Below are 22,041 nucleotides of genomic sequence, written 5' to 3'. Positions count from 1 at the left end.
GTAGGGGAGTCCTCTCTGCAAGGGTAACATCTGTTGAGAGATCTAAACAGCGCGTAGGAATCAGCCGTGCTGTTATCTGAGGGCAAAGCAAGACAGGCAGCTGGAAGAAAAGAATATAGGCCCTGAGGAGGAAATGACTTTAGGAAAAAAGAGCTAAGGTGTCCACAGTGGAGGAGAAGAGAAGGGTTTGTCATATTAAAGGATGCAGGTGACCTTGTGGGGCATGGTAAGCACTTTCTGTTTACTTAGCTGGCAAAGCCAATGAACAGATTTGAGCAAGAGCAAGCCTTGATCCAATTTGTTTTTAGAAATCATCACAGTGACTTCCTTAAACTATTCAATTACAAAGGATAACTGTATGTTTTTCTGTTTTCTTTCCATCTTTCCTTTGCCCTTTATGTGCCTTTTCCCAAGCACCTAGTTTCTTTCTGAGAAGACTCCAGTTTCTGTCTCAAAACAACTTCAAGCGAAAATAAACTCTTATTTTGGATGGGAAAATAATTTTGGCTTCAGTATGTCTTAAAAAGAAATGGCATTTTTTACAATTGAATATGCTACATTAACATTTTAAAATGAAACCAATAATTTTTGTTATCCTAATAAATTTTATGTGTTTTCTCCATATTATTATTAATATTTACAAGTTTGCTCAAATACTCATATGAATGCATTGATTAGGGTATTATTAAAAGTTAATTACCAAATGTATAGTGCATACGAAAAAAATATTCTCTAATAAAAATGCTGCATATGTATAATTATTTTTAACATTATTGGTTAAATAATTTGTTTTTTTAATGTATGACTTTCTATTATCTGCTCTACATAGCACTAGATGAGGAACCAAGAAATTAATCCAACCATTCAACCATACCAGCAAGAGAATGTCTTACCCATTTACTACCTGGGTTTCCTCATCTTCAAAATGAGGATAGAAAATGATAGGTTTTTAATGAGAAAAAGAAATGTATATAGGTGTATGCCTGGGTCACTTTGCCGTACAGCAGAAACTAGCATAACATTGTAAATCAACTGTCCTTCAATTTTTAAAAATGATAGTTTTTTTCTATGAATATCATATTTGTCTATTGATCTTTATTTACATTCCACTAAAATTAACCTTTCTGATTTTTCCATATGACAACATGTTGCTTTTAAATTCTCACTGGAAAATTAGATCTTGAAAAATTCCTGAGAAGTGATGTAATGGTATTATTTTACTATTAAACAAATTAAACCTGAACATAAGAATGCATTTATATGCTGTATTATATACCCCAGCCTAAGCATTTCTTCTGTCAAACTACAGAGTAGGTTGTGTTTTTTAAAAGTTAAAATTTATTTTGCCTCCTCATATTATAAATATATATTGAAGATCTAAATAATGTGTCTTGAAATCTTGTGCTTGGAAAATTCTTACTGCTGAATTTCTTCTTGAAATCTGGCCTTAATTTGCATTGAATTTCAATGACTTCCTTAAGCAAACACCTGGAGATCCTCCAGTCTAATGGAAATGTGGGTCCATAGACACAATTCTGCAAAAACAGTGAGCTCTTTGGCAGTCTTAGAAAGGTTGAAGGTTGGCCATTATCCAGACCTCAAGTTGGTCACACTGTTTTTTTCCAGACAGTCAGTGCAAGCAAGGTACACTATTGCCCTTGCTTGAGCAAAAGGATCAGAGCCCAGATACTTCTGGTATTTGGACACTGGGGCAGTTTCATTGTTGTGATGAGTCATGCTCATGGTGGGATGCTCCTAAACACTGTGGTCCTGGACCCCCTCCAAGTCTCCCAGTGCCAAAACAGCACTCCCTCCAGAGCCACTTGAATGGTCAAGATTTTAGACTATGCGAGAATGGGGGGTTCCCTGCTGGTCAAGGGGTTAAGGATCTGGCATTGTCACTGTTCAGGCACAGGTTGGATCTCTGCAGCGGAAGTCTGAACTTCCACATGCCACAGGTACCACCAAAAAGAAAAAAAAAAGGAAAGAAAGAAAGAGAAAAGCATGTTTCTCCATGTTTCTCTGTCCCTATCCTAGGGGCAGAATCCAAGAACTTCTTGATTTCCCTTCTACCGCTATTATAAATCAACTACAAGAGTTGGAGTTAGTTCAAAGAAAAGTAATCATTAGCAGTGGATTTACGAAAAAGAAAATGAAAAAGGCTACTGTTCAATAGCAACAAAAAAGAGGAAATGAAGCAAAGTTCACAACATGTCTGGAAAATATTAAATGAGGCAGAACAATAGAAAATTTAGATAGAATATAAAAGTATAAATCAGGAGAAAAGGAAATGGACACATAAGCAGACTAGATTCTAGAAGCGTGTTTCTCAACGATACGTGCTATGTTCCATGGTGTTGCTGGGAACTTCAAAGTGCTTTGTAGAGTACTGTGAAATTCCTTTATAGTGTGGAAAATCACTTATGTTAGAAATGAAACTACATCATATTACAATGTGAACACTTAGATGAGTAAGTTTGACAAAATGAGATAAAGCTGGCTCTAAGAAAAGGAAGCATATTATAATGTCCAACTGGTTTTAAAGAAAAATCATGTATTTACAAGGATAGGCATGAAGTTTGTTTTGTGTGTATATAACTGAGCTTAGAGCAGTAAAGAATTTTTCAAAGGCACATTTCAGAAACCCATCAAATACATAATCTAATTCTACAGATGCTTTTCTAAATTCTGTAGGATCTTATCCCATGCAGGATGTGTTTATTATAAATTTTGCTGATTTGTTTTGAGATTTTTAATTGTTTCAAATTTTCAACATTTTTTTATTCAAAGGGATGCCTAAAATACAAAAAGTTTGTTGAAGTAATGACCTACAAAGAATGATTTTATTTTGAGGTGAAGGAGATAAGCATCACTTTAGGCCCAATTTCTCATATATTTCCCAGCAGACCAGGCCACCAAGACCCTCCCAGAACTGTTTACATGTGCTGGAGAAAAAAAAAAAAATTTTTTTTAAAGAAAAACTCTTAGCTAGAAATTATTTCTAACATTGTGATTAATCTGACTGCAATTATCTGGCCAGTTTTAAAAGACATCATTGGATTATTTGAAATGAAGTGTAAACAATATGTTGACAATATATCTTGGGGATTAAGCTCTTCATAGGAAATAGCCTGGGGTTGGAGATGCAAACTATTACATTTATAATGGATAAGCAATGAGGTCCTACTGTTCAGCACAGGGAACTATCTCCAATCTCTTGGGATAGAACACGATGGAAGATAGTACATATATGTATGAATGGATCACTTTGCTGTACAGCAGAAACTGACACAAAACTGTAAATCAACTACACACTAATTTACAAAAAAAGAAACAGGAGTGGGTCCATAAACTACAATTATTTCCTTGTTATTCAAAGATTTTTTTTTGATTTGTATCACATGAGGAATTAACTTTAAATTTATTGAAGTTTAGCTACTAACTCATTATTTGAAGATTTGTACTATGATTAACAGAGAAGTTTTGTAGAAGAAAGCGAATTTCTTTAGGAAACAGATTATATGAAGTCAGGTAATAAAGGAAGTTTTATTCCATCTACTGCTATAAGTATGAAGGATTTTTAAAATCTAATTCTGAAATTTTGGCCTGGAAGAGAAGAGAAATGCAATTACATGATAAATTTGAGCCATCACATGTATCCATACAGATTGATCATGTTTAATTGCTTAATTTGATTATCTTATAGAATATTTTAGAATTGTTAATATTGTGAAGCTCATATTCTGAATGATGAAATGGTGTTTTATAATATTACTACTCTAAATGATTTTCTTACCATTGTTCAGTGCTTAATAAGGCTTCAAGTAAGAAAAAAAGAAAAGAGGGAAATGATCAGCTGTTCTGTTGAGAATTATACATAATCTAATTTGGATAATACAGTGAGTTAGTCTTAATTTATTCCAACATTCACTTGTGTATTATAATGAACAGCTGGTTAATTTAATAATTTCCACTATAATTCATTTGCTTCTAGGTTATATTTTTCATCTGCCTCTTGTTTGTCATGTAATACAATGAAAATATTTCTTAATTTCAATATAGCATAACAAACTGCTACCCAGTGTTTCTCTCCTTACGAAACAAAAAATTGCTGCTAGTATGTGGATTCTTCTCAGGTGATTGTAATTCTTAGTAAATTAGATTATCATTTAAGATTTCTCTAAAAGCTTTTCCAAAGAACATAAAATTAAGCAAAGTCTATTTGTTCTGATTTTACAATTCTAGTTCTGAAAATTTGTTCTAATTGTATTGGACTATTTTAGAGGTGACATAAAGTCAAGACAACACATCTGTAACAGTGCCTTCCATTTCTTTGCCCTCATTGCCCACAATGGCTCCTCTCTTTCTGTTACTTTTTTTTCAGGTTCCTGTTGAAATTCTGGCACTTTTAATGCTTCTAAATTCTTGAAGGATAAAGTTCTGTGTGCTGGAAACCTTCACGAGTTAGTATAACACATCAGACATGATTATCCAGGAAGGGACCATGAGGTATACAGAGGCAGAAGAGGCCAGCTTAACTGGATTTGCAGTGAAAGCATTGCGCTGTAATCCTTCTGGCCCATGTTAGTAATGCAAGGCTTGAAAAGTATACCTTACTAGAAAGCACATATGAGAGCTTGAGAGATATTTTCTATGACGATCGACCTATAGGCTGGCTGATAACTGATTTGTTGTACCAGTAAAATCATTTAAAACCAGTAAAATGATAGCTAATGACTAGCTATCATTACATTGCTGATCTACAAAGCTAATTAATACATTTATGTTAACAGTTTCATATCTTTGACATATATAAATCAATAAATAGAAAAATGGCCAAAGATTATGTTAGGAGAACTACAAAGAGTGGATAAAGATATTCTATAAGACTTTCCATGTTACAAGTAATCAAAGAATTACATACTACTTGGGAAAGGAGAGTTTAATGAGGAGGGTTTAATGAGTTTAAAGGCAGGCAGGTCATGGTTTGTGAACCTAGACAGAAGAAACATTTCTCTCTATACTATGTCAGATCCTTTGTGGAAATTTTTTCCCCACTTATCCTTATAGGATCCAAAATCAGTTCTTACCTCATTTCTCCTTTTTGTTTTGATTATGAAGTTTTGTGTTTTAGCTATAAATATAACTTACAAATAAACTTATTTGGGAAATTATATTTGGCATTTATCTTCTTTTGTTTTTGAGGACCCTTTCTAGTGTGCTATGTGCTGTATATATCTGGCAAAAAAGAGAAGAAATATGAAATTTCTCAATGAAAATAATTGAGAAAGTAAGAAATGACTAAGGGATCCAGACATGCAGAATCTTAAAAAAAAGATTGTTTAATGGCCTCTACATCTATACAGGATTTTAGGCTGATTTTTCCGTTTATTTATTTTATTATTTATTTTAGCAGATTCAACTTTCTTCTCCAAGGAATAACGGAGTGTTAGATCTAAATGAGACCTCAGAGGTCATCTTTTCTAATCCCTCTTCTCTCAAACGTGAGAACTGAAGATGTGAAAGCTTTACAGTGTGAAGGCTTTACAAATCATCCAACAAGTTCATGACAGATTTGGCACTAGAACCCCAACTTGATTGGATTGACAAAGTAATTGTTTTGAAAAGAGATACCATCCAGTTTTTTTGTTGTTGTTGTTTTGTTTTTTTTTTTTTTTCTTTTTCACACTCATTCCAAGGCTCTAATGTTCCTGGAAAGCTCTGCGTCCCTCCCAGTCGCTTTCTCAAGGGGATTCCAAGTACCTTGGGTAGCTCTTCAATAAAAACATCCTTCTTTCCTTCTTAAGGTGAGAATGGAGCTATATTATCTAGTATATCTTGTCTCCTTTTCTATGGACCTTCAGTAACTTCTCTGAGATCTCATCATTATTTCCCAAGAGACCATCAACCCCACTTGTTTTTTTTTTTTTTTTTTTTGCTTTTTAGGGCCGCACTTGTGGCATATGGAAGTTCCCAGACTAGGGGTCTAATCGGAGCTGCAGCTGCTGGCCTACTCCACAGCCACAGCAATGTGGGATCCAAGCTGCATCAGTGACCTACACCACAGCTCACAGTAATGCCAGATCCCCGATTCACTAAGTGAGGCCAGTGATGAAACCTGCATCCTCATGGATACTAGTTAGGTTCATTTCCAATGCGCCACAATGGGAACTCCCCCTCTTGTCATTTTGAAATGACTTCAGGAGTGGTATAGGGGCAAAAGGAAAGGCAGTAAAAAGTATGAGGTTATCAAGAAAGGAAATGAATAAAGCACAGATAAATGGAGAACATCCAGATACAATTACAGTTGGAACCAATAAATTTGAGGCAATATAAATATATTTGTGTGGATGTTCCTTCAGGAAAATCAGGTCAGACAACTTAGTCCATTAAACCACAATAATTTATTCAATATTTTGCTTCCTAAGGAAGTAAAGAAGGAATTGTGAATGCCAAATATATGGCTAAACACTCTCGCTGTTCCAGAACACTTTGTAATCATGATTTGATCCCATAGCTTTAGTGAAACTATTTCTTCTGGCCAAATCACTGTTAATCACTTCATAAAATTCTATCCTCCTTTACATCCTACTTACGCATCCCCAGCATCTCTCTTCTACTAAGTGAGTAGGCTCTGATTTTGCTTCTTGCCCCTCCTACTTTACCTCCATAGAGTTCCTATCTAGGCTTGTCTGCTCCTTTCCCTCTGCACTCAACTGTCCGTGAGAGTTTCTGCCCCATGGCTCCATCCCTATGTTGATAATTCCAATCTGAATGCTGTGTTCTTTACTGCAGTGCAGTTCCATATTTCCAGCTGTCTAAAGGTCATATCCTCTTGCATGGATCACCAATCAACCAACAATCAACACACATCCACTACTGAGGAGCCAATAGAGGCAAACTTTGGAGATATTGCCAATTCAGTTCCAGATGAACCATAATAAAGCAAATATTGCAATAAAGCAATTCACACTCACTTTTGGTTTTCTAGTGCATCTAAAAGTTATGTTTACTCTACACTGTAGTCCACAGTGTGTAAAGGCACTATGTCAAAAAAATGTATGTGCCTAAATTAAAAAATACTTTATTGATAAGAAATGCTAACCATCATCTGAGTCTTCAGCAAGTCATGATCTTTTTGCTGTGAAAGTGAATATTCATACAAAAGAATAACTTCAAATCCAGAGAGGACAGGAAAAATGAAGAGACTCTGCTTAGTTAAAAACACAATTATTCCAACTCATTAAACTTTTTTTCCCCTAAAACTAAGAATGTGATGCTATTGGTAAATAATAAAATGCAATGAAATACCATTAAGACATTTTTATATATTGGAGGGGAAAAATGTAGCTAAAGTCAGTAGCGGCATCACAGTGAATGTTAGTTTGATTTAGGATATTCTACTGAAAATGATCCATGAGAAGGACTATGGAGCAGTCAAGGAAGGACTGTGACTGCACAGGCATCGGAGAAGCGTGTTGTGGGTTATGCCATCTGTTCAGTAGATCATTTGTTGTCTTCTGGTTCAAGGCTAATTGTAAGATAGTTTAGTAATAGCTGGAAAACTCCTTTTCCTGGAAGGTGGTCAAAGGAGCTGCACAGATGCAATTGTTATGACATTTATATTAAAGAAACAGAATAAATTCCATGTTTTCATGTCTAAATTCCTATATAGCCAAATATAGCAAGAAGACATTCGTTACTGGACAATACCTTTCAGTGGCTCCGTGCTGTCTCCTCATATGAGAACCTGTCTGGTCACATTTCCCCAAGAGCCCATCTTCTTAAATTTTCTTAGATTTCTGGATTAAATCTAAATTGCTAGATAAAGCAAGGAGACCTAGTGTCTTAGTCCATTTAGGCTACTATAACAGAATCCCACAGATTACAAACAACAGAAATTTATTTCTCAGATTTTTGGAGACTGAAAAGTCCAAGATCAAGGCACTAGCAAATGCTGTGTCTGGTGAGAGCCTGCTTCCTGCCTTACAGATGGCTGTCTTGTCACTATAATAGACATGTGGGAGAAGAGGCAGAGCAGCTCTCTAGGGTGTCTTTTATAAGGGTACTAATCCCATTCACAAGGGCTCCCAAAGACCCCACCTCCAAATACCATCACATGGGAGAAGAGCTTACAACATGGGAATTTGGGAGAGACACATTTCAGTTTATAGAACCTTGCTTGTATTTTCCCTTTCCTAAAGCATTCATTCTGTTTTTATCTGTAAATTACTAAGGTGTTTATTGATAATTTTAGAAAAATATCATCAGAACCAACTTTAAAATTTTACCATTTAATGTGGAATTGAACTTTCCCTCAAGTGCTTATGCAGATGCTGAGATATAAAGAGACTCTCCAAAATGTCTCTAATAAACTCAAGAATTTTAATGAAGATGAATTTTTGGTCACTCCCATAATATAATTTCTGGTTATGATTTCTTCCTAACATTTTCTTAGGAAAATTTTCTGAGATACAGAAAATTTGAAAAAATATTATAGTGAACACCCCTGTACCCACAACCTAGACTCTATCATTAATATTTAGCTATCCATGTTTTATCACCTATTTATTTATCTAGCCAACTTTCTATCCATCTGTTAATTGTTCTAATGTTTCTGATTCAATTCAAAGTACATTACTGGCATTTATACATTTCCCTCAAGTATTCAAGTTTGCATATTTTAGAGTTCAAATTATTTAGTCACATTTTAATTTTTTTATTTTTATTTAAAAAAATTTTTTTGTCTTTTTGCCATTTCTTGGGCCACTCCTGCGGCATATGGAGGTTCCCAGGCTAGGGGTCGAATGGGAGCTGTAGCTGCTGGCCTAAGCCAGAGCCACCGCAACTCGGGATCCGAGCCACATCTGCAACCTACACCACAGCTCACGGCAACGCCGGATCCTTAACCCACTGAGCAAGGCCAGGGATTGGACCTGCAACCTCATGGTTCCTAGTCGGATTCATTAACCACTGAGACACCACGGGAACTCCTGCAGTCAGATTTTTATTTCTGAATTTTGATAAATGTATATATTGGTATAACCCAAATTTACCAGGACATTAACATCCCCTCAGAAAATTTCTTCATGCTTCTTCCAAGCAAAGTTTTTCTCTATCCCCAAAACAACTAGTCCTCTGATTTGTTGTCTACTATGTATTAGATTTGCCTATTGTAGAACTTTATATAAATAAAATAATACTGTAGGCACTTTTTGTGTAAAGTCTCAGCATATTTTAAAAAATTATCTATGTTAATGCGTATTTCAATAATTCGTTCATTTTTATGTTGCTTTAAAATTTATATTATATAAATATATCATAGATTTTTAAATACATTCCTTAATACTTCCAATTTCTGACTATTATGAGTGGAACTTTTAAGATCACCCGTGCTAGTCTTTATCTAAACATATGTTTTTCTTTCTCTGGGTAAATACCTAAGATTGGAATTACTGGGTCATAGGACAGATATGTGTTTAGTTTTATAGTAAACTGACATAACCTTTCATGAAGTAGTTATACCTTTTTACGTTACTAGCATGTACGTATAAGAGCTACAGTTTCTCAACTTTCTCACCAACATTTAGTATTATTAGTCTTTTTAATTCTAGCCATTCTCATGGTTAGGTAGGGATATTTCTTTGAGGTTTTAATCTGCCTTTTACTGACAATTCATGATGCATATATACACCTTCCCTGTCATTCATATATCTCTTTAGTGAAATGTTCTCTCCAAATTCTTTGCCCAGTTTTTATTGGATTGTTTGACCTTTTAGTTATCAAGTCATAGGAGTTATTTATACAACTTGGATACCAGTCTTTTACTATAAGGTACATATTTTTAAAATATTTTCTTCCAGACTGCAATTTGATGTCTCATGAGAGTCTTTTAATAAGTTTTAAGTTTGATAAGTTAGTAGTTTCTAAGTTTTTTTAAATTACTGTTTTTCATAATCTAAGAAAACTTTGCCTATGTTCAAGCCACAAAAATATTCTATGAATTCCTTAAATGCCCAATGATGAAGGCTTCTAAACTTTGGCTTAGGAGCCATTTCCAATTAATTATTTTGTATAATATGAGAGTAGGGGTCAAATTTCATTTTTCTTCCAAATGTATAATGTATACCTAGTTATTCCACCACCATTTATTGAAAATACCCTCACTATATTGCTTGGGGAATTTTGTAAAAAAAAAAAATCAAATGACTGTATAAAGCATGGGTTTATTTCTGAGGTATTCATTCTGTTGCATTACTCTGTTGGTTCATTCTTATGCCAATACCACATTGTCTTGATTTATGAAGGGTTATGAAGTTACATGAGTCATGAAGTCAGGCAACATGTATCCTCCAACTTTGCTTTTCTTTTCCAAGATTGCTTTGGATATTCATATCCTTTGCATTTCCATATAAATTTTTAAATCAATGTGTTAAACCAAAAGACTTTGGTTTGATGATTGAAATTGTATTAAGTCCACATATCTATTGAGAAGAATTATCTTCTTAATAACACTGAGTCTTCTAATCCATGAAAATAGCTTCTCTCTCCATTTATTTAGCTTTTCTTTAATTTTCCTCAGTAACATCCTATCATTTTCAGTGTAGAGGACTTTGGCATTTTTTGTTAAATTTACTGCCAAGTATTCTATGTTTCTGACACTATTTTAAATGTGTTTTCTAACTGTTTGCTACTAATACATAAAAATACAACAAAATTTTATATAGAAACTTTATATCCTCCCCTCACATCAATGGACAGATCCTCTAGACAGAAAACCAATAAAGCAACAGAGATCCTAAAGGAAACAATAGAAAAGTTAGACTTCATTGATATCTTCAGGACACTACATCCAAAAAAATCAGAATACACATTCTTCTCAAATGCTCATGGAACATTCTCAAGAATCGACCACATATTGGGACACAAAGCGAATCTCAATAAATTTAGGAGCATAGAAATTATCTCAAGTATCTTCTCTGACCACAATGCCATGAAATTGGAAATCAACCATGGGAAAAGCAAAGAGAAAAAAACCTACTACATGGAGACTAAACAACATGCTACTAAAAAACCAATGGGTCAATGAGGAAATCAAAAAGGAAATTAAAAACTACCTTGAAACAAATGATAATGAAGACACAACCTCTCAAAATCTATGGGATGCTGTGAAAGCAGTGCTCAGAGGGAAATTTATAGCAATACAGGCCTTTCTCAAAAAAGAAGAAAGATCCCAAATGGACAACTTAACCCTCCACCTAAACGAATTAGAAAAAGAAGAAGAAGTCCTAAAGTCAGCAGAAGGAAGGAAATTATAAAGATCAAAGAAGAAATCAATAAAATAGAGACTCAAAAAACAATAGAGAAAATTAATAAAACCAAGAGCTGGTTCTTTGAAAAGGTGAACAAAATTGACAAACCCCTGGCCAGACTCACTAAAAAGAGGAGAGAAAGAACCCAAATAACCAAAATTATAAATGAAAAAGGAGAAATCACAACGGATACAGCAGAAATGCAAAAAACCATAAGAGAATACTATGAACAACTGTATGGCAACAAGTTTGACCATCTGGAAGAAATGGACAATTTTCTAGAATCTTACAGCCTGCCAAAACTGAATCAAGCAGAAACAGACCAACTGAACAGACCGATCACTAGAAATGAAATTGAAGAGGTCATAAAATCACTCCCTACAAAGAAAAGTCCAGGACCAGATGGCTTCACAGGTGAATTTTATCAAACATATAAAGAGGAATGGGTGCCCATCCTCCTTAAACTCTTTCAAAAGGTTGAAGAAGAAGGAATACTCCCAAAGACATTCTATGAGGCCACCATCACCCTCATTCCAAAACCAGACAGAGATACCACCAAAAAAGAAAACTATCGCCCAATATCATTGATGAATATAGATGCAAAAATTCTCAACAAAATCTTAGCCAACCAAATCCAACAACATACCAAAAAAATTATACACCATGACCAGGTTGGGTTCATCCCAGGTTCACAAGGATGGTTCAACATACGCAAATCAATCAGCATCATACACCACATTAACAAAAAAAAAGTCAAAAATCATATGGTCATCTCAATAGACGCAGAAAAAGCATTTGACAAAGTTCAACATCCATTCATGATCAAGACCCTCGCCAAAGTGGGTATAGAGGGAACATTCCTGAATATAATCAAAGCCATTTATGATAAACCCACAGCAAATATAATCCTCAATGGGGAAAAACTGAAAGCCTTCTCACTCAAATCTGGAACAAGACAGGGATGCCCACTCTCACCACTGCTCTTCCACATCGTTTTGGAAGTCTTAGCCACAGCAATTAGACAAACAAAAGAAATAAAAGGCATCCATATAGGAAGAGAAGAGATCAAACTGTCACTGTATGCAGATGACATGATACTATATATAGAAAACCCTAAGGACTCAACCCCAAAACTCCTTGAACTGATTAATAAATTCAGCAAAGTAGCAGGATGTAAGATTAACATTCAGAAGTCAGTTGCATTTCTGTATACCAGCAATGAAATATTAGAAAAGGAATACAAAAATACGATACCTTTTAAATTGTACCTCACAAAATCAAATACCTCAGAATACACCTGACCAAGGAGGTAAAGGACCTATATGAAGAGAACTATAAAACTTTAATCAAAGAAATCAAAGAAAATGTAAAGAATGGAAAGATATTCCATGTTCCTGGATTGGGAAAATCAATATTGTGAAAATGGCCATACTACCCAAAGCAATCTGCAGATTCAATGCAATCCCTATCAAATTACCCATGACATTTTTCACAGAACTAGAACAAACAATCCAAACATTTATATGGAACCACAAAAGACCCAGAATTGCCAAAGCAATCCTGAGAAACAAAAACCAAGCAGGAGGCATAACTCTCCCAGACTTCAAGAAATACTACAAAGCCACAGTCATCAAAACAGTGTGGTACTGGTATCAAAACAGACAGAAAGACCAATGGAACAGAATAGAGAACCCAGAAATAAACCCTGACACCTATGGTCAATTAATCTTTGACAAGGGAGGCAAGAACATCAAATGGGAAAAAGAAAGTCTATTCAGCAAGCATTGCTGGGAAACCTGGACAGCTGCATGCAAAGCAATGAAACGAGAACACACCCTCACACCATGCACAAAAATAAACTCAAAATGGCTGAAAGACTTAAATATACGACAGGACACCATCAAACTCCTAGAAGAAAACATAGGCAAAACACTCTCTGACATCAACATCATGAATATTTTCTCAGGTCAGTCTCCCAAAGCAATAGAAATCAGAGCAAAAATAAACCCATGGGACCTCATCAAACTGAAGAGCTTTTGCACAGCAAAGGAAACCAAAAAGAAAACAAAAAGACAACTTACAGAATGGGAGAAAATAGTTTCAAATGATGCAACTGACAAGGGCTTAATCTCTAGAATATATAAGCAACTTATACAACCCAACAGCAAAAAAACCAATCAATCAATGGAAAAATGGGCAAAAGACCTGAATAGACATTTCTCCAAAGAAGATACACAGATGGCCAACAAACACATGAAAAAATGCTCAACATCGCTGATTATAAGAGAAATGCAAATCAAAACTACCATGAGATACCACCTCACACCAGTCAGAATGGCCATCATTAATAAATCCACAAATAACAAGTGCTGGAGGGGCTGTGGAGAAAAGGGAACCCTCCTGCACTGCTGGTGGGAATGTAACCTGGTACAGCCACTATAGAGAACAGTTTGGAGATACCTTAGAAATCTATACATAGAACTTCCATATGACCCTGCAATCCCACTCTTGGGCATCTATCCGGACAAAGCTCTACTTAAAAGAGACACATGCACCCGCATGTTCATTGCAGCCCTATTCACAATAGCCAGGACATGGAAACAATCCAAATGTCCATCAACAGATGATTGGATTCGGAAGAGGTGGTATATATGCTCAATGGAATACTACTCAGCCATAAAAAAGGATGACATAATGCCATTTGCAGCAACATGGATGGAACTAGAGAATCTCATCCTGAGTGAAATGAGCCAGAAAGACAAAGACAAATACCATATGATATCACTTATAACTGGAATCTAATATCTAGCACAAATGAACATCTCCTCAGAAAAGAAAATCATGGACTTGGAGAAGAGACTTGTGGTTGCCTGATGGGAGGGGGAGGGAGTGGGAGGGATCAGGAGCTTGGGCTTATCAGACACAACTTAGAATAGATTTACAAGGAGATCCTGCTGAATAGCATTGAGAACTATGTCTAGATACTCATGTTGCAACAGAAGAAAGGGTGGGGGAAAAACTGTAATAGTAATGTATACATGTAAGGATAACCTGACCCCCTTGCTGTACAGTGGGAAAATAAAAAAAGAAAAAAAAATTAAAAAGAAGGCCTCACACACCAAAAAAAGAAAAAAAAGAAACTTTATATCCTATGACATTGCTGCATTAGCTCATTATCTCTAAAAACTTTTTAGATTTTACAGAATTTTCTTTGTAACAATTGTTTCATCTGTGAATAAAGGCAAACTAACTTCTTCTGTCTCCCTAATATCCCTTTCTTTTCTAATTGAACTAACTAGGAGTTCCTACACAATGATGAATAGAAATAGTAAAGGTAGACACTCTTGCCTCATAAGATAGCATATTTTAAAACTATAAATGAAAAATAGCTCAGAATAAAAGACATTTCCGAGAATACAATGTTACAAGTTTTGCTTTAAACATTCATATGTAGTTTAAAGAAATTAAAAAGAAAAATATTTTATAGGAGTTCCTGTCATGGTACAATGGAAACGAATCCGACTAGGAACCATGAGGTTGCAGGTTCGATCCCTGGCCTTGCTTAGTGGGTTAAGGATCCAACATTACTGTGAGCTGTGGTGTGGGGGTCACAGACGTGGCTCGGATGCCAAGTTGCTGTGGCTGTAGCGTAGGCCACCAGCTGTAGCTCTGATTAGACCCCTAGCCTGGGAACCTCTATATGCCGCAGGTGCCGCCCTAAAATGCAAAAGAAAAAAAATTACAGTTAAATTACACAATACTTCACATTTTTGATGCTCTTAATTTTTTCATTAGCATAGGGAATTTGTTCTAGCATCATTTCCCTTCAGCCTAAAGAACTTTCTTTAGCATTACTGACATTATAGGAAGTTTTGCTGGTAATTATCTGTCATTTTTATATAAAATGTATTTATTTCTTTATTCTCAATAGATCTTTTCACTGGCTATACAATTCTGAGTTGACAGTTTTATTTTGTTGTTATTGTCTCAACACTTTAAAGATGTTCTAGTATCTTTTGGTCTCCATGGCTTCAGATAAATCAGTGATCATTTGAAGCCGTGTTTCTCAGTACATAATGTGTCATTTTTCTTTGCTTGTTTGAATTTTTTTCTCTTATGTTTGGTTTTCAGCCAATTTGACCATGATGAGCAGAGATTTTTATTTATCCTGCTTGAGGTTTGCTGAAATAGTTGATTTCAGGGTACCTGAGGCTTTTGCTATTTAAAAATTTTTTCTCTATTTCAGATTAAATACTTTTTATTCATTTAGCTTCAAGTTTTACTGACTCTTTCCTTTATCATCCCCATTCTTATTATGCCAACACATGAATTTTTAAATTTCGGATATTGTATTTTTCAGCTAGAATTTGCATTTGGCTCTACTTTGTAGTTTCTGTACTTTTGCTGAGATTTTAAAATTTATTTTGAGAAGATATTCCTTTATCTCAATGAGCACAATTATAACATCTGCTTTAAAGCCCTTGTTTGCTAATTTCAACATCTGGGTTATTTTGTGTTTGTTTTTCTGTTAATGTTTTGTCTTCTGAAAATGGGTTATATTTTCCTTATTGTTCCTGTCGGACAATTTTGGATTGCATCCTGGACTTTGGGAAGTTTATGTTGTAAAATTTTCAGTTCTTTGTATTTCTCCAAATTGCTGATGTTTAAAGATATTTGGATTTAGCTATTCATTAACTGCTTGTTGATTTGGCTTGAACAAGCAATTAATTGGGCTGGATTTAAATTATAAATGCTATCTCTTTGTAGCAGCTTTCATTTCATTTTAATTATTTTATCCTTAGCTATACTGTTTACAGTCTGTCTGCCCCAGGCATGTGTGTTTCAGGGTCAGCCAGAATTTTTAACAGAATTAATATATAGAGTTTGGCCCTTTAGCGAAGCCTCTCCTCACTTTCTGGCAGCTGATATTGCCCAAACTGTCCTCCAGTCATTCAAACCTCTGAGTTTCATTCAAACTTCTGAGTTTTCTAACAGGTTTACTGCTACCCAGTGCAGCACAGACCATGGTCAGTCCTAAGGATAAAGCCATAGCAGTAGGAGACTCATCCTGAGCCAATTCCCTCTTTCAGTGTTGACGCTCCTCCAGAATCTGCCTGCCTTTGCTCTCTGTCCAGAGCTGTTGTTTTGGTTTTTGTTTTTTTGGTCTGTGTGTTGTAGTTTGTTTTATTTTTGGTTTTGATTCAGAGTTGATAGCTGTTATATCAGAGAGGGAGAGTCCACTGGGAACCTATGTGACTACAGAAGCAGTAGAACTGGTTGTCAGTTTTGAAATTTTAAGAACGGTTAAACTTTTCTCTAGGAGAAAAAGTTCAATTACAGTGTCTAAAATGTCAAAGAAAGTAGACAGTTATTTCAAAAAGCTGTATTGTCTATTAACTCAATCCCAGTTTACTTTCACAGCCTTCGAGAGAATCAAAATCGTGATACAATTCCCTTAGCTATTGGTATATTTTGGACATAGAAGCTTTACAGTTTAGTGAGCAGAGGCATTTCAGTCTTATAGCCCTTAGAGATGAAACGGATTCAAGTATCCAGATAAACCCCTTAATTTTGCAGATTAGAAACTGAAGACCAAATGATTATGATTTAAACATTAGCACAAATGGGAATTAGACAGTTTCCTGATGTTGCATATCCAATATTTGTATCATATCCTAGGAATTTTACTTCTGTGATAGCTCACCACATATTATTAACCCCCTCTACTCTATCCCTCTGTTGGATGTATTTAGGGCCATATTACTTCATGAGGTGCTAAGAATCAAAGAGGGTTCCGGAGTAGTGGATATACATAGGACAATACCGGATAAATTAAGAATTAAGTTAGATGATGTTAAAAAAAATCCTAAAGTTGTCGGTACAAAAAAGTGTCCAATAAGTACCCATTCTTCATCTTCTTTCTACTTCTCATCCTTCCTATTAATTACTCATACTCCCGGGACACATTTGAAGTCAGGGAGAACAAGGGAATACATCACTCCTATTCTTTCTTGGAATCTTTTATTTGATTCCTGTTCTAAAATAGTACAGCTCTCCCATCCTTTCTTCTTTCCTTGTCTTGTTTATCCCTACTCTTTCATTGCCTTCATCCTACTGTAGCTTCAAAGAGATAGATAAGTAAGCAAAATAAGGTCAGTGGGGTCTCGGGTTATGGTTAGTGGGAAGGGAGTAATTGTTCTCATTCCTTTCTAAGCAAAAGAAATTGAGAGAGAGAGAGTAGCGGGGAGGGCGGGCACACTAGTTTCTTGGCATTGTTAAAAACAGATTTAAAGTTAAAGGCTTCTAGCTTTTAAGCTCTATGTAGCTTTGTCTCTGTTTGATCATCTCTCAATGAATATTACAATGCTGATCCTGAGATAGGAAAACTTTATCTGGAAAGTGACAGGTAGTAAATATTGCAACATTCTGTTTCATAGCCTCCTTTTTATTTCCTCCCTTCAGCTCCTTAAAATATAAAAACCATTCTTAGCATGAAGGCTGTACAAAAAATGGTGGGCTGCTGTTTACTGATTTATGTATTTTAGGCATTCCTACTCTACCATGCTGGAGAAAGAGATGAGATAATGCACATGAAAATATGTTATAAATCATGTTATAGATTTGTGTGGTATTAAGATTAATGATAATAATTAGCCCATGTCATTTGCAGGACAGCACAAAGGCCTGAGGGAATTGGACACAGGTAAGTTTTGAGGAAGGGAAGGATAAAGGAATATTCTGAGTCTTGCAAGATGAATATGGCAGGCAACACCATTCTCCAACTAGTACCAGCATAGGATCCTAGCACTTACACTGTGAGCAAGGCAAGTAGAGGGTACACCAACACACACATTGCTTACCTCACAGTATTTCTTCAAATCGAAGCCTAGTAAAAATAATCCAGTTGCTTTGGAATTAGAGAAAAATGGTATAAAATCAAAAGTCGTATAGCCCTCTATAGCCAGAAAGGTGCCATAATTTGACCTCTTTATAATTTGATCATAAATTTTCAGTAAACAGTAAACAGTTAAATTTCTGAGTTCCTATCTTTAACTTTCATTTGTCTCTCAAATGAGTTTGTAAATTAAGACAATGAATGATCACTAATATGTGGAATCTAGTCGAAATGATACAATAGAACTTACAAAACAGGAATAGACTCAAAGATTTTGAAGCCAAACTTATGTTGACCAAAGGGGAAACATGGGGGAGGAGGGATAAATTAGGAGGTTGGGATTAACAGATACATACTACTGCATATAAAATAATAACAAGGACGGACTGTATAGCACGGGGAAACTTACTCGATACTGTGAAATAACCTATACGGGAAAAGAATCTGAAAAGGAATGGATACATGAATAGGTATAACTGATTTACGTTGCTATATGCCTGAAATTCACACAGCTTTGTAAGTCAACTATATTCCAATAAAATTTTTTAAAAAGAAAAAATAAAAAGAATGATCATACGCTGAGTCTTCCCTGCTGCATTTCAGTGAACATAAAAGGTAAGAATTATATTTAGACTCTAAAATACTTTATTAGTCATAATATTTTCTAGGGGAAAGAAAGAAGGCCTTTTTCCTGAGTTAAGACTTGCTTGATTCAAGTTTTGTTGACAGTTATTTATCACTAGTGACATTTGAAATTATCCTGATTGTATTGCCTCATATTCCCTATGAATTTAAAAGGGTTATTCTTTAAAATATTACCATAAAACTCTCTAGAGCACAGGGTCTGAGAAGTTTTGCAGATCCATGACTCACCTCGACAATTAGAGGTCAGCAAATCTGTCTCCAGCCGCCTGCAGTTCATCCGCAGATGCCATTTTGAGACATGCTGGTTCAACGCTGGACAATTTCTTAGGTATGGGAACGCCTGTCCCACAAAGCATTGTTGGGTTGTAATTTCACAATATCTCTTAGTCATGCCTAAATCTGGAAGCAAGTAATTAAATAACACATATCATGCATCACAGAAAAAGCTGGGTGGTTGTGTTAAACACATTGACTAACTCTCAAACTTAACAATTTGATGGAAAGAGGGAAGCCCTGAGTCAGCCTATGAGGCATAAGCATAATAAGACTGTTACATGATGCTAAGGGAAAGGGAAAAAAGTGCTAGAACTCCTCAACACAGCCCACAGACAGAACTTATCAATAGAGTCTGATCATAGAACAGCAGCCCTTAAATCAGAAGCACAATCTTAAATATGAATTTATGAGTCACAGCCTCCTCACATTTCTCATAAGAACTACTGATTTTTATGACTAACATTAGCACTTTTTAAATGACATTGAAAATTTTAGAAACACTTTAAAAAAGTAAAACAAACAAAAAAACTGGGTTAGCACACAATGCCATTTTTGAAAGCCATAAAAATTAACTTGCAGGAAGACAGGTTTACCTTAAAGGAAAAGAAAAAAAAAAAAAAACCTTGAGGCCATATTCAATTCCTTTTTGTCACCCTTTTCACCACACTACATCTATTAACGATCCCACAGATTCTCTCTCTAATGGCAGCTGCCATTTAATAAATGTTTATTGAGCACCTACTATGTGCCAGGTACAGGTCCAGCCACTGGGGACAGAAAAGCAGACAAACGGAAACTATCCCTGTTCTCACCAAGCTTAAATTCTAAGGAGGGGGAGATAATTAATGAATAAATAAAAACCCAGAGATGATAGTACCTGTGGCCTTTGATAGAGGAGTACAGACAGCATACAAGGACCTGGCAGATTTAGAATCAGAAAAATAAACACAGCAACCCTCTGGTTATCTTCCATAGTCTTCCCTTGGCTGGTCTGCCTTGGAAGGCTGAGGGCAACTGAGCCATAGATGCCCAAGTGGGCACCTCTCTCCAGAGGCAGAGAGAGTAGGAAAGGACATCTAAAAGGACTAATGGAACTATCCAACACAAAGTCCCTAAACAATTTTGTGTCAGCTTATCTTTCCTGTCTTCCCACCTATCCTTTCTTCACGTATCACATATGATCAGACATGCAGGACCACGAGCTGCTACTGAAGGCACCATATGTGATCCACCATCATGTGTTTGCTCATCTTGTTCCCCTTCTGAAAATATTTACTATCCTACCACTTTCTCCATCTGTAGAAATCTAATTTATCTTCCAAGCCCTCCATGAAACTTTCTATGATCCACCTCAGCAGAAATCCCCCTGGACTGCAACTCCCACAGTCTTGAGAGTTTATGGTTCTATACTACTGAAATCTGTTTGATACTATACTTAGTTATCAGTCTTCTATATTTAATTTCAAGATTCTTCAGGGCATGGGTTGAGTTAAAAAAAATGCCCTTTTCTGTGGGATGGAAATCCTGTGAAATCAGATTGTTATGATCATTACACAACTACAGATGTGATAAATTCATTTGAGTAATAAAAAAAAATTAAAAAAATAAACATACTATGTACTCAGAAAAAAAAATGCCGTATATATTTTAAAACAATGTATACAAAGTAAAGATTAATATCTATCAAACTCAAAATGATAATATTAATATTGCAATGAAACTTAGAGTCATCCAGTTCAATCTGCCCACTTTTCAGAAGAAAACTGAGGCCCAGAATTAGACAATTAATGGCAAAATAGAACTAGGATACAGATATTAACTTACCCAGTCTTGTAATTTTCCCATCAGATAATTATGGAACAAAGCATCATTTTTATAAAGCTTAAAATAACAATTCCAAGTCTTACAAAGATAAGAAGAAATAAGATGTAAATGGGTTAGGGTTTGTGAGTAACAAGCTTTTTCAAGACACTTGCATGATGAGAATTTTTTTTTTTTTTTTTTTTTTTTTTTTGTCTTTTTAGGGCTGCACTGGTGGCATATGGAGTTTTGCAGGCTAGGGATCAAGTTGGAGCTACAGCTGTCAGCCTACACCACAGCCACAGCAACACCAAATTCAAGCTGTGTCTGTGACCTAACCACCGCTCAGCAATGCCAGATCCTTAACCCACTGAACGAGGCCAGGGATCGAACCTGCATCATCATGGATTCTAGTCAGATTCATTTCCACTGATCCATGACAGGAACTCAGAGAAATCTTCAAAAGTATTTGAGAAAATATTTTGAGCTTTATTGATTTCACAGTGTTTGCGAAACAACTTGTGGTATTTAACATTTCCCAAAGGCAGCTGGGTTCTCCCATTACAACTTGGTAGCAAATGTGTTAAGAGATAAATAGATAAAATTATTTGCTGTAATTTAAAAATAAATATAACTCAATGGTTTAAACTGTCAACTTAGAAAATTTCTGAATTATTTAATCTCTTGCTACATTTTATCAAGCAAAATGTCATAATAAATTTCCAGCAGGTCATAAATTAAAAGAGTCAGTTATTTATCTATATTATCTGAGAAAATCTACTTCATTGTGTGACAATAACAAGGTAATAGATTTTCTCTTTTTTTTAATATACTAAATGTGTCTTATTCTTGCATTAATGGATACCAGGCCTTCTCAATGACATTTCTCTGCTTGGGAACACAAGCAAAATGTGAGTTTCCATTTTTGGAAACTCCAAAACTCCACTTCCATTTTTGCAGTGGTTGCAGTTCAGGAACTGCAACCACTGCAAAATCTGATTGTTCAAGACTACAATCAGATTCAATAACTCTCTAGAAGGACTAGAAATCAGCAAAAATCTGAAATCAGCAAAAATGTCTACTCACAGTTACGGTTTATTACAATGAAAAGAC

At 35.4% G+C, this 22,041-nt stretch overlaps 1 protein-coding gene across 1 annotated transcript in view; it reads right to left on the bottom strand.

Moving 5' to 3' along the window:
- Positions 1-22,041, bottom strand: part of LOC110256655 (translation initiation factor IF-2-like) — a 40,335-nt gene that overhangs the window by 11,013 nt on the left and 7,281 nt on the right. The window contains exon 2 of the mRNA XM_021072815.1: positions 19,081-19,251. Within this exon, the coding sequence (XP_020928474.1) occupies positions 19,081-19,251 (171 nt within the window). The remainder of the gene's footprint in view (positions 1-19,080; positions 19,252-22,041) is intronic.

Source organism: Sus scrofa, chromosome 1 (assembly GCF_000003025.6).
Source record: "Sus scrofa isolate TJ Tabasco breed Duroc chromosome 1, Sscrofa11.1, whole genome shotgun sequence".
In the NCBI taxonomy this organism is placed as follows: domain Eukaryota; kingdom Metazoa; phylum Chordata; class Mammalia; order Artiodactyla; family Suidae; genus Sus; species Sus scrofa.
Note: the sequence above shows the minus strand (reverse complement) of the source record. Positions and strands in the feature narration are given on the sequence as shown.